Raw genomic sequence first — 14583 nt, 5'->3', positions numbered from 1 at the left:
AGCCTTCGTGGCATCAACTTAAGATCTTAAAAATAAGAACTTGAAAATTTAAATATATACATATATATATACATAAATATATTGTGTTTTATATGTATGAACAAATGTCTCAATAAAGTTATTGAATTTAAAAAAAAAATCTACCCGGCATGCAATGCGCGGTGATCGCCGGTGAACGAACCTATTTCCATCCGGGTGCTCCGGTCACCGGGATTTTACCGGGACGGCTCCTCTAGCTCCCGGACGGCTCATCCTCCTCTAGCTCTGCATGTTTCCGTATTATGTGTGCATTTTTGGGTATGGATAAAATAACCAGACAGGAAAAATTAAATGTCTGTCATTGTCACATTTTTGGGTCCTGGTAGAAACAGCACTTCCTCAAACAAAAAAATGTCCAACCATGGTCAGCTGACCCACATTGACCCATTCAGCGGATCAATATGTCAGTCTTGATTGGGTATAAGTGTCATAGGAAAGAGTCTCAATATCAAAGTATATCTAAATTAAGTATTTCTGTCTATGCAAAATGTTATGTCTAAGAATACGTTTTGACACACTGACAACTATGAAACTTGAACATGGAATCAGATTGATAGACTGATAGTAAATCTAGAAATGTGGACTTAAACATATTAATGAAACCTGATGAAACCACACTATGTTTCATACATGTAAAGTAAGTCCGAAGCATACAGGTCATAGCAGCACTGTATCAAAACGATTAAGTCTATTGGAAATCTGGTGGCAACAATCCAGTAATTAAATTGGTAATTTTGGCAAGTCCATGTATTATCTGAGCAATTCTTTAATAAACCACAGTCAGCAGTGTACTGCACAGACGTCTAAACGAGGCAGTGCCTTAATGAAAATATCTTTAGGCCTAAAAGGAAATGCTGAGATGATACCTTGTGTGATTATAACTTTCTCAAGGGGTCAACAAAATGAGTTGCATTTCTATTCTACATTATTTTCTTTTACCACAAGATTGATGATGATTTTAAGGGATTGTTCAACAATTTAGGAAATATGCTCCCCCATCAATCTTTTCATGTCAACCGTAGAAAGAATACAAGGCAGCATATTTCCCAAAACACTGAACCATTCCTTTAAGGTTAAACTTCCTATCATAACAGATGGTCCACCAGAAGCAGCTGTGTATCTTGTTTTGGTGTTAATGATTGAAACATGTTTAACATATGTTTTCCTTGTGCAGATGAAATTCACAGATGCAATGCGCTCCAAAGCTCGTCTATCCATCACAGGATCGACCAGTGAGAATGGTCGTGTCCCGGTGGCTTACCTCCGTCCAGGATTACCCATGAGCCTCAGCATGACTGATCTGTCCTGACCACACCCGAGCCAGTGCCTTACAGCCAATCGACACACATCCTCCCTTCCCCTCTGAAAGTGAGTGGAAATGCTTGTCATCTCCTTCGGTGACCAATTACCACTCACCGTGGGTGATCTGCCCTGATTTTCAATCCGAAGTTTAGCCAATCATATCTCTCTGAGGACTCCTGATCTGCTCTTTAACATCTAGCCTAAAAAGACTGGACAGATGTTGTCCTCCCACCACTTGGCTGTCAGGCTTTAGCAAAGACCTGCCCACCAACAAAGTGAATCACTTGACCATCAACGAGAAAGATGGCTGGTCATTTACAAAATTCATGAAAAACAATCAAGCACAGTGGACAGTTTTCTAAACAAACACACATCATTGTTTCGTAGATTTTTTGCCATGGAGGCTATAGAAACTAAGGACACCAGTGATGCTGACGTGAACGCAATAACAACATTTATCAGGGATGTGATCAGGAAATGTGGGTCTATAAGCAGAATGTTGCTTGAATGAGTTCCAGTGCAATGAAAAAAACCTGACGTCCTGCAAAATCGCATCCATGACAAAATAGTAATTGTGATAGCAAATATTGATAATAATGTTATTGATCCTAATTGTTTTTCTTATTTTTGCCTGAATATCCCTAATTAGTCGAGACCCAAGACATGCATGGACTGACACACACACACACACACACACACATACATATACACCCAAAATAACCGGGATGAATACATACACTATACACAGGGATGGGCAAAAAGAACATCAAAATGTATTTTGATACAGAACTAATTTACACAATTTAAGCCCCTTTGTGTGGGATCTGAGCAATTTTGAATTTGGTAACATCGATTGGTAGCGTCAACGCAACCAAACAAATGCAACCTGGGGACGCTGATAACAACTGGCTTGAGAGCAACATGTAGACTGCACCAGTTTTCCAAAAATAAAACGTAAGCCATCATAATAGTTAGAAAAACACTATAAACCCCAAAAATCACAGATGGAATAAGTGATCAAACAAAAGCCAAAAAAAATTAACTTCACATGTATTCATACACAAACATACTACTACATTAGATAAATTAGCATTTGGTTACTGGTGTTACTACGTATTTAACAGTATTCTATTAATACATTTTCTAGTGTCTTAAACCACTTTTACTCACCAGTTTACATGTTGCTCCTGTTTATTGGTAATAGCTTTTGTTTTGGCTTTGTGAAGCACACAGCTCTTCTATTAAAATAGTATAATAGCCATTAAGATTATGTAATGTTACCTTTTAACTACTTTTTAATACCAAGTGTTAACCACAGCATAAAATGTATTGCATTTGCTTCGTAAGGTATTTTATAGAGAAGGGTCACCATTGGTCATCAGACTGGAGATTGACAGGGACATAGTGATGTCTGAATTGGGTAGAATTTTAGAGAAACACACTCACAGACTCAGAGCTCGAATTTTAAAACCTGCCCACTTCGTAAATTGATTTTGGAAACATTTTCAGATTATAGCCAACCTCATAGGGCTTAAATCAAATGTTAAATAACGCTGCATTTGTAAAATGTATCTGTTACATATGCAGTAGGCCTTCGCAACTGTATTTTATCATCAGATATTCAGCCTCTGGCACTTTGCGGTTTCTGGGCTGTCTTTTGCACCCTGAAAAGTTTTCTCTTTTACTAATTCTAAATTTCAAATATCATCTTGCAATAGATTTAGCTGACTTTATTCAAACCAATACCACCATTACTGTTGATCGACGCTTTCTCTGGGATGCTGTTAAAGGATCTGTGAACAAATCTATATCTTTCTCAGCATTAAGAAATCCAGACCTTTGAGTCCCAGTTAGCTTCAGTAAAACTTCAACCTCATGTGTAAATCCCCAGTTCTTATTAAATAACAAGAGGATTATAAAGAAGATAAATGAACACATCCAAATTTCTTAGTGAGAGATCGACACAACATTTCCACCCTAATAATGCCCATCCAAGCCATTTTTTTATCTCTCTAGATTGAGATCACTATGACATAATCAGTTTCTATATATGTTTGTTTATACTTGAATATAAAATACTTTTGAGACATGTTGCCCATCCCTGTCTATAGGTCAGTACACCCATACAGACACAGACACGAATCCCCAATCTCATATACAGTACATCAGTACACACTGACATACATGATCACACGGGCCACATATTTTGCACGTGCACATGCACATAGTATTGTCAAATGAGTTCTAAAGCCAACTGAATGAAGTGCCAAACAGACTGAGAACCAATCAGAGCTCTCCATGCTCAGCCAATGGCAGCTGCTGATACTGAAACCTGAGCCAACAGGAGCTCTCACTGCTGTGAGGTGGACAAGAAACTGTGAACAAAGACCTTCCTTTTAATAAATATATTCTGCACTGATGATGGCAACGGAGACGAGGAAGACAAAGAGAGGACGATGAGAACGTTTGCATGTCACTTTGAGTTTTTTCTTTCAGATGAACTATGTCAGCCTGAAGCTTTGTGCCTGGCTGCATTTTAGTGTTTAATAATGATAGTAATAAGAATAATATTAACAATATTAATTGCAGTATTAATGTGGTTCTTGTTATGTATAGTGTATGTTTTTAAGAACTCAAATCTGCTACTTTCTTTCACCAAGGAGCTGTCATTTGTGCTGTTAGTTAGAAGCAAGCCCGGTAGCTGAAAAGCTTCTCCCACAACATGATAAATGCCCAAGACGTGATCAACGTCTGGTTTAAGTGAAGCTGAAAATGTAAAGGGATCTACTTCCTTTTCTTCTCATGGACTCATATCATTTTTGCAATGACCACATATTGTAATTATCAGAGATATTTTGATGGTGTTATAATCAAATGATAAGGAGTTACCACTGGGTGGCTCCCAAACATGTCAATCACTGAAAGAAATGTGATAATTATAACCTTCACTTACAACTTTGCCTCTGGTATAATTTCATTTTCTATTAAACTCATCAATTTTGACCAACATCTTGTTAGTTGCTTTTCAGCAGAAGAAGTATTGGATTAATGGGTGTCCATTAATCCAATACTTCTACCACAAAATGTGTTTTGTTTTGTTTTTTACAAATATTAACACATATTTTCTGTGTGATTTGACCATTTTCAGTATATATTAAACATGCCTGAGTGGTGAATTTGACAGGGGAGGTCTGTTCATTTTATATTTCCATACGCCTTGCATATCCTAAAATCCACCGAGAAGTTTTTGTGCCTAAACTTTACCAAACCTTTTACTAGTCTCGCACCAAATGCACAAGTGTTAATAGTTTGCGAAAGGTAGTGCATAGATGGGCAGCATTAGAAAGCATTTAACCTGGACGCTACTCCATCGTACATCAGAATGTTAAAAATTGTTAAAAATTGCAATATACATTTTCTAACCTTTTTTCCCCATCTTCTCTGTTATTTTCTGCCATGCTTTAGATTTTATACCTAGCATATATATATATTAACACTAGAACCGCTGGAATGAGATTAGAGTTACAAAACTTAAATTGAAAGACGCACTGAACTTTTCCTTCATTCTTCTCTACTGTAAAATATTTGCTGTCATAACTTATTAAGCGTCCAGTCAAAGCCAGAATCCTGATTGGATGCACTTTGGGGAGGTCAGTCTTTGGGGTAACGGCTCTGTTTGGATGAACCAGTTGACAGGTCTGTGGTGCATCTGACTTATGTAGGAGACTGGCATTCACATCCTGATGAAGACCATAAATTAAAGCTTCATTGTGGAGTTTTTGTAAACAAATAAAGTTTCTGTTATTCTACAATGTCACTCACCAAATGTATCATGTGTATCCTTGGGGTCTCCTTCCTCATGCAACATTTACAAAGCTATTTTTTGGAATATTTTCAAACCTGCATTGTTTACTTGCTAGAAGACTTCCCTCTCCCTGTCTTGTTGGTGCAATTCTGCATATTTTGTCACATTACACATTACAGACTCCTGTAAATCAGTACAATAGTTGGCAGGAATGACCCACCTGCTAGTGCGCATGCAAAACCAACCATGTGTCTTTCAATATCCTCTGACTTCCCTAACCTGTTTGATTCTCTCAGCTCCAAGCCCATTGCTTCCAACTGAAGAAACCTTTGAAAATGGTGCACAATTTTACAGTGTTTTAAAGAGTCTCTGTAATTTACAAACGTAGCTGGTAACTGTCATTTTTATTTAAATGTTACTCAAACAGGAGGAAATATGTTGTTGTTGTCAGCAGCTTATTAATCCACATTTTGTGCTCTAGTGAAACAAGACAAATTTAGCTTACAACCGCTATGACCTCTTAAGAATCGGCAATTCATGCAATCACCTTGTATTTGACTGCAAGCAGATAAGAGCGGAGATCATCAGATCATCAGGATCAGGTTGGGCTACTATCTCAGGAGGAAGACACAGACTTTGGTGGAGAGAGAAGAAGCAGAGAAGGCAGCAGGCCTAAAGAACCTCAAATTGTTGTGTCAGCATGTGCAGTTTGTAAGACAGCAGTAGTGTATCAATACAATTGTCAAGTTCCTTTTAAGATAACTTTTGAATGGGGCTTAGATGTGTTTACATAAATGAGTTTGGAGCGAATAATGTAGGCTATTGTCAAGTCCGGGTGTTCATGGTGCCATGGTCAATAGTTATCTTTTGTAAGCAGTGATGTATTTCAGGGCAATGGAGTCCTGCAGGAAGTTTAAGCTTGGATTTCTCTCTCTCTGGGTGGGGAGCTTTATGTAGATGCCGCTCTAAAACAGACCTACATTGTTGTCTTCGCTTGTATTGCAAATAGGAAAAATGGCATCCCAAAATATGAACGCATTTTATGTACAAGGACACATTTTACAGTGTTTTGTGTGATTCGTATTTGGTCAACAAAGCTGAATTTATCGGAGCCACGGTTCAGCGAGCAGGAGAGCTCTGCTTTCTCAGTCAATGTTGCATTCGCCTAGGAAGTTATTGCTTCAATAAACTACAATTACCATCAACACGGACAGGACATCCACATAAAAGGTGCTTAATTTTAGCTTAAAGCCAGTTTATAGCTTAACATTTCCACAGGCCTGGCTCCTCCCCCAACCGATTATCTATTAGGGCCAGATTATATAACGCACCTGTTCTATGCTCATCTTTTGGGCCCTCGTCCTCTGTCTCTGTGATGAATGGTAGTGTTTGCTGTTGCAGGTAAGTAGCCAAAGTGATCACATAACATATCAGCCTTTTTACACTGCATACTTAGCTTACTGCCTTCTGTTCTAACTTTGATTTAATGTGTTGGAACCCGTTGTTGTCCTGTCTACCTTTTTGAGTGATCCCATGAGTAATTTATGGTGGTGAGTAAAGTCACAGCATCAAAATCTATCCTTTTAGTCTGCAGCATGCTGAGCTCTGTTAACCGCTGTTTTCCCTTTCTAGGTTCACCTGCTGCGGTTTTGCTCATTGTTTTGCGTGAGTTAATAATCTTTTGGCTGTATTGTTAAACATCTGGGTTGTATGTTTGCTTTTTTTTTTAAATTCTTTTTTGTAGTAGTTAACTTTTTCTTCAGTGAAGCGGAGTGCCAAAAGGTTTTGAGGCTAGTCAGCTGAGGTCAAGTCCCAACACCTTATGCGTGCATTTTAAAGCTGGGACTGGCTGCATGAGCTGCACCATTGTTGTTGTCAGGATTGCTGTGTTGCACATGAGGTGAATGAGCGATGGAACCCCTACACATCTCCATAGTAGTTGGTCCCCTACCCGACACACCACCATCCATTGCTGAAAGTAATTCCTCACAAACTGCTTGCTCTTATAGACCCCCGTTTGTCCAGCAAGAAGTGCTGCTCCTTTTTCATATTGGCTCTCATTGGAATTACCTTACGAGTTATTTCATATTTGAGTTATGCTAAATAATTATTCAGAAATCCTCCTCATCATATTAAATCATATTACCCTTACCTATATTCACTAGGTTGTCTTTATTATCAGATAATTCTCCAGTAAGACATTTTGATCCAATAAGCCTAATAAAGCTTGAATTCACATCTGAATTTAGATGAAAAAAAGTGTTTTGTTAAGCATTTAACTGTCAAAAGTAGTCATAGTCCTATCAGACATTAATTCAAACATTTATTTCATCAAGTATTCATATATTCCATTTATTAGTGACTTACATTTTTCATTCTCCATGGAATCACAGACTAATAGTACATATTATACTATACACAATATACAAAACAATCATGAGAGTGAACTGTTTTAATTGTTAAGTTATTGTGAGTTTCAGGTAATTGACCACTTGCTAGTGCTCTGATGGACATCAAACAAGCTGTGATTGTTTCCCTGCAGTCCACACTTTGTTTCAGATGTCTCCAGATGTGAATTGAACTCCAATCTTTATTAGGACCACTGCATTTATACAGATAACTGTCAAAAACCATAGTGTTTTCAAATCACACAGAAACACTGCATGATCATTCCAAGACCTTGCTGTCAATCATCCTCAGCCCAGCGAGGTCTGACACAAATATTATTTTCAATGCTGTGAGTAACTCAAGGAAACTTCTGAAAACTTATAAATTGTGGCAGCAGCTGTTGACACAAGATTACTGGGCAGATACAATTTATTTCTATATATGATTTTATATATAAGCATGTTTTTTGTAATTGGATAAACCAATCCCGCCACAGCCATACTTGTTACTACCACCAGATGGAGCCAAAGTAAGACATTCTCCAATAAAGCATACGGAGCCTTTAAATTGTTGGTGGTACTTTCCATTATTTGGTTCTGGAGACCAGAATAATTGAGAATTCTACAATAACTCAACTTATAATACTTCATACATAGCCATTATCACAATAAAGTTAAATAACATGCTTCCAACATATTCTTTGAATTAACGCAAAGTCTTATTCCTCCAGCTTGAATCTTATCACAGTGGACAGTTCTTTGTTCCTCGGTGATGCTGAGAGATGTTTCATTGAGTCAATAGGATCTAAATGAATGACTTTGGAGTGTCAGGTTCTCTCTGTGACCTTAACTCAAGATTCCTACAAATGAAAATGTGGGCCTTATGCCTTAATGTCTTCCCTAAAGTAATCAGTCTGTTTGACATATCAATTTTAGTGTCACATTCTGCTAACAAATGTTACCATGAGCTGTGTGGTTGACAATTAGCAAGCTAGTGTTAAAGAAAGGTGCCATATAAATAAAGCTTTTTTTTCAGCACCTTTAGAGTAGTCAGAGTAGAGAAGAGGTGCAATAAAGCTCCACTGTTGTCTAAGAACTATTAGGAACACAAAAAAGCCAAACTGTTGCACTTGTGACATGTCCCCTAACTACCTTGAACACACTGTAGTTTATTCTGTTTTTTGTTGGTTGTCGTTTGTTGGTGAGCAACTCCGTTGTGCTTCTTTGTTTGGAACAGTCGAACTTTTATCTATTTCCTCATCCAAATAGTCTTCATCTATTGCAATACAGCGGTGTTTCTTCAAAGACTGTGATCGAGTAAATAGTCTCTTACAGTGTGAACACCAGTATGGTTTCTCTCCAGTGTGCACACGCGAGTGTCGGCTGTAACTATATGAACTATTGAAAGATTTCCCGCATTGGTCACAGCTGTATGGTTGCTCTCCAGAGTGAATACGGAGGTGACGCATGTAGTTACTCATACGACCAAAACCTTTCCCACATTCTTTACACTGGTACGGCTTCTCTCCAGTGTGCGTACGCAAGTGTTGTTTATATGATTTTGAAATGGAGAAGCTTTTCTCACATAGTTCACATTGGAATGGTTTTTCTCCAGTGTGGATACGCAAATGTGATTTGTAATTACCTAACTGAGAGAAACTCCTCCCACACTGGTTACAGCAGTACGGTTTCTCTCCTGAGTGAACACGCAGGTGTATGTTGTAACTACTTAAGTCGCTGAAACTTTTTTCACATTGTTTACACTCGTATGGTTTCTCTCCGGTGTGGTTGCGCAGATGCAGACTGAAATGCCCTGACTGCGTAAAACTCTTTCCACAAAAGTCACACTGGTACGGCTTCTCTCCGGTGTGGCTTAGCAGGTGTCGCTTGTATGAACTTAAAAAACTAAAACTTTTCGGACACTGTTCACAGCTGTATGGCTTTTCTTTAGTGTGGACACGCATGTGTATCTTGTGAAGACTGAAGCAACTGAAAGCCTTTTCACATTGGTCACACTGGTATGGTCCAGTGTGGTCACGTAGGTGTTTTTTATATGAACTCTGGTCGCTGAAATGCCTCTTGCACTGTTCACAGCAGTATGTAGTTTCTTCAGTGTGGGTCTGCAAGTGTGTCTTGTAGGCATGAAGTTGGCTGAAACTGTTACGACATTGTTCACAGTTGTACAGTTTCTCTGCAGTGTGAGTGAGTTCATGTCTCTTTAGACTGCAAATCCGACTGTAAGATTTCCCACACTTCTGACACTGATGGGGTCTGCTGCTGTCTGCGTCTGTCTCTTTCAACTGAAAAAAAAAAAGAGAAAAATAAAGGTCAGAGTGGAGGACTTGATAAAACACAAAATACTAAGTATTATGGAATTCATATTAAAGACAGGACTTTATTTAGTCATGCTTCTTCTTTTGCCGTCTGCTGACCCTCTGTCGGATCTTTAGTCTGTGGTGACTGTGGTCATGACAAAATACTGGATAATGTTAATTTCTATTCGATCTCACCTCTTCTGAAGAACTCATTTCACTGGCTTATTGTTGAAAGTTAATGTCCTCCAAATGTTTTTCCTCCCGTCAGCCAGTTTCAGTTCTGAAATCATCAAAAAAAAGCAGGGATGTTAGTTTCGGTTAATGTTGAGGCTGAGACAGTTAAGCATATCTCTATATCATGCGGGAAATTTACGTTAAACAGGAAAGGCAAGAAATTATGACAACTACGGGAAATAAGGCAGATAGAATTCTGTGCAAAAAGACAGTGTGCATTACAGAAAATACCGAATCCCCACAATACAGCAATATTTTCTATTTAAAGTAGGTTTCACATTGTGTTTCTGTCTTTATGTTTGTTAATGTTTAGTAGTTGAAGACCAGAACAATAAAGGCAATAGCTGTATGGAGAGAAAACCACGATTGGTTGTGTGTTATGGCCTGATGAAAGTAACAAGAGGCCATGAAAACTAACAAAGCCTGCAGATGCATGAGTGAAATTTCCTCGGCTGAAGGTAAATTTAATCAGGTTTGTAATTATCATAGTTTCTTTACAGAAACCATCTGGTATCTGGGGCAGGCACAATACCATTTATGATTCCAGTGTAGCTTGATATTTTTCAAACTACATAGAAGTGATAATGGATCTCAATCCTATCAAATGTGTACTTAAATGATTTATTCCATAACACTTGTGTAGGATAATGGTTTTCAGAGAACATAAAGGAATGTGAGAATTATGATTTGACGACAACTACTGAATTGAACTGCTCAAAGGAGGAGCCACTAAAGATTCCTTAAAAGAAACCACAGAAGAAGACCCGCCCAGACTAACAACTGGGTAAGTCATTTATTTTTACGTCAGACTCCAGGCATTGGTCGTCTCCTTAAAAACTCCTCTGTGCCCAACCACATGAAATATTTAAACTTGGGTGCATGAAAAAATAAATATGGTTTATATAAAACTGAGTGAAACCACTTGTTTTTTTATGTTTTTATGTAGAATTATTATGGTCCACGATCCTAAATATTCCCTAAGACATCTTAATTATACTCTTCCAAAGTAGAGCTGCACTGAAGCAACTAATGCAACAATATTATTTTTGATTAGTTGATTAATCTATACATTGTTGTTTTATTCGCAAAATACATTTTAAAACTAGTTTTATTAATTGTATAATATTTTATTCTGTCATCTTAAAAACTAATAAAAAAATAAGAGTTTCCTCAGGCAGGGCCTAAGGGTGGCTGCAACAGTTGGTCATTAAGCACTTTACTCCAGGGCAACAACTTCATGCTCCTCAGTAGAAGAATCCTCTCAGTATTAATGATCTATGACTTTTCCTCAAGCACCATCCTCAGACCAAAAAGTATAATCTCTACTCTCTCAGTAGTTGCATTCCCCTGACATGCACCACTCCAGTAGAAAAGCACCACTGCAACTCTCTCCAGCCCCCTTCAATATGACACAAATTAGGTTGTGTCCTATATAGATGGCATGTTCAGGGACGCCCTCGTTTCACAGTCAGATCACCGCCCGCTCTGAAGAAGCAGCAACAGCGACTGATAAATTGCATGTTGGTGAGTTCTTGGGTCTTTGTGGATGCTGAAATCTGCACACCTAGTACAAAGTTTTGATAAAGTATCCCATGGCAACAGCAAATATGTGTAACCCTTTTGTAAGTTGTACTAATGCTCGACTGGCATTTTATAACCAAAATAGCGCATTCATTATTCTAAACTTAATGTTTTTGTTTTCAGAATTCTCTTAATTGCCATGATGACCAAGATAAGTGTAAATGGGAAATAAAAAAAAAATCTCTAACTTTCCCAGTCTCTGCTTTGCCAGATCATCTGTGATGTTTAAAAACGTTAATTTACGTAACTCGTAACGAAATTTGTGTCATTTAAAATTTTGTGAGATAATTCAGGCCGTGCTTAAGCAAGTAGTCCCATATTGTAATAATGCCTCTGGGTTCACATCTTTGTCACCTTTTTCAGCCCTGAAGAGTTTGCGTGCCTGTTACATAGCAACAAGGTGTTTTTCTGGCTTAACAAATAAAGAGTTTGCGCTTAACATACAGTAACATCATAACATACATCACATAAGTGTGATCCCACTTGAACAACTTTGGTACATCATTGGAAAAAGTTTTGAAACAATATACACTACACAGGACATGTGCAAAAATGTTTTACAGTTTTGTCAATGACCTAACCTGGGGTTTGTTTCTGTCATCAGCACGTTCAAAACAACACACACAAAAGCAAGTGGGGCCATGATGCACCAGGAGAGGATGGGTAGAGGCGGCAAGCAATACAGAAACCATCAACTCATCCTCCATACTTCATCGTAAAAATAGTGTTGCTTGTTTTGTTTTTCTTATTTTGCAGAAATGTGACTGGAAACAATGCCAATAAATGAACATGGGACTTCTCCCTTCAAGGCCCACTTTGGCATCATTTGTATTAAGTACCTGAAGTTAAACTGTGCTGTGTTTGTTTTACTGTTTTCTCCCAAACATATCCCCCCTCTCTCTCTCTACACCGTTTGTAATATGATTGTCTGTGAGAGACCGTCTTTACGTCCCTGGAAGATCACCTGTACCCGCTGCTCTCCTCAAACACATGATGGAGGTCAGTATCTTTAGTTGCTTCTGTAACCTAAACTTAAAACAGCTGCATTGAACGCATCGTTTTCATGGCTATAATTCTACTGTAATAATTGCTGCTGTTATTATAAGTAGTCTTATTATATGAATCATTTATGTCATATACATTGAATGTGTTGCATCTCTGTTATGCTGCTCATTCTGTACACATGACATCTATTGCATTCTGTCCATCCTGGGAGAAGGATCCCTCCTCTGTCGTTCTCCCAGAGGTTTCTTCCTTTTTTCTCCCTGTTAAAGGGGTTTTTTAGGGGAGTTTTTCCTGTGAATGTGAGGGAAGGACAGAGGATGTCACATGTGCACAGATTGTAAAACCCTCTGAGGCATCAATTTTTAATTTGTGATTCTGGGCTATACAAAATAAACTGAATTGAATTGAATTGAATCGTGACGTCACATTTAAACATGTGACACAACGTCCAACAACAGGAGTTTAAGGTCCGTCTGAGAAAACCCAATGCTACACAAACAGGTTGAGCGGCCTGTCGTAACGCACCACGGTAACACGACGAGCAGCGCGGAGCCGGAAGAAAGCCGCTCCTTAACTCTAGTGTGCGACCAATGATCACTAACAGACCCAAACACAACAAGAGAAACGGTGCAACATATACCTTTCTCTCTCCTAGAGTCTCTCTTCTGCTACTAATTCCTGTGATGTTGCCACGCAAATATCGCCATCTTGGAAATTCTTCTTCGTTGGTGCTTTTACGGCAGCCGGCGTTCTTTACGTCTCACTGCTGCCCCCTGCTGGAGCTTGTCCAGTACTGTGCCACTTTTATTCTAGATCATTTTCAATCGAGTAACTTTATTTATTTCCTTTATCTCCACCTCCATACTCTAGAACAGTGGTTCTCAAATGGGGGTACGTGAAGGTACTCCAGGGGGTACGTGAGATTTAAAAAAAGATATATTTAAATTAGCATCCATTCAAAAATCCTTTAAAAATAGTTATTTAATAAATATCCAATAAAATATAAGTGTAAGTTCATAAACTGAATTCAATGCAACAATGCAATCTTCAGTGTTGACAGTTTAATAAATCAGACACTGATGGCAGAGCGCTGTGTGTTATATCTTTTTTTCAACCAAAAATGCTTTGCGCTGGTTAGGGGGTACACAGCAAAATCAAAAGTGTTATATTTTCAGTGTTAGATAAGATAAGATAAGATAATCCTTTATTAGTCCCGCAGCGGGGAATTTTGCAGGCTTACAGCAGCGTAGAGTAAAGTGCACACAAGAGACATAGTAGAAGAAGACAAGATAAAAAAAATAAAATAAAAATAAAATAAAACAAGTATTATAAATAAGCAATAAAAAAAAGAACAGTAGAAAAAACAACAATAACTGAAATATTATATTTACAGACAGAGAAAGAAACAACAACTATTTTAACTATTTTTAACTTTTTTAACTATTATTGCACAGTGTAATGTGTAATGTATTGCACAGGTTTTTATTGTCATGTTATTATTGTCATGTGGTCTGCTGGGAGCAGAGGGAGTTTAAATATTGAGTCATTTCAACTCTCATTAGGTGTAATTCAACTACAAGGTAGTTATTCCTCAAATCGAGTTGGTGTTGAAAGAGGGAGTCAAATGTCAGATTCTCAAATCAACTCTACAGTGTTGATTTCACTACATAGAGTTTTCTGTAAGTGCTTGTATCCTTAGCAGCACATGTTGGTTTGTTGGCTGCTATCGTTAGCCGCAGGTGCTTGTACACTGCTATAGTCAGTTAGTTACAGGTCCTTGTATCAGACTTGTCTATTGTAGCTGCACTTCTGTTGTTAGCTGGGTGTTCATAGCTGCTTGCTGTATTTAGGTAAGTAAATGTGTATTTTAAGGCGCTAATTTTACTGTATGGAAATAATACACATTGCTAGTTTG

At 38.1% G+C, this 14583-nt stretch overlaps 2 protein-coding genes across 2 annotated transcripts in view; one reads left to right on the top strand and one right to left on the bottom strand.

Annotated features, from left to right (window-relative positions):
- LOC129096532 (glutamate receptor 2-like) overlaps positions 1-1348 on the top strand; it is a 43125-nt gene extending 41777 nt beyond the window's left edge. The window contains exon 18 of the mRNA XM_054605337.1: positions 1214-1348. Within this exon, the coding sequence (XP_054461312.1) occupies positions 1214-1348 (135 nt within the window). The remainder of the gene's footprint in view (positions 1-1213) is intronic.
- Positions 1349-7499: 6151 nt separating this feature from the next.
- LOC129096066 (zinc finger protein 239-like) lies at positions 7500-13382 on the bottom strand. The gene is made up of 3 exons (XM_054604720.1): positions 13309-13382; positions 10044-10128; positions 7500-9833 (listed from the first exon to the last, which is right to left on the bottom strand). The coding sequence occupies exons 2-3, from the start codon at positions 10059-10061 to the stop codon at positions 8703-8705; spliced, it is 1149 nt and encodes a 382-aa protein (XP_054460695.1). The 5' UTR covers positions 10062-10128; positions 13309-13382; the 3' UTR covers positions 7500-8702.
- Positions 13383-14583: the final 1201 nt, after the last annotated feature.

Source organism: Anoplopoma fimbria, chromosome 9 (assembly GCF_027596085.1).
Source record: "Anoplopoma fimbria isolate UVic2021 breed Golden Eagle Sablefish chromosome 9, Afim_UVic_2022, whole genome shotgun sequence".
NCBI classification, from domain to species: Eukaryota; Metazoa; Chordata; class Actinopteri; order Perciformes; family Anoplopomatidae; genus Anoplopoma; species Anoplopoma fimbria.
Note: the sequence above shows the minus strand (reverse complement) of the source record. Positions and strands in the feature narration are given on the sequence as shown.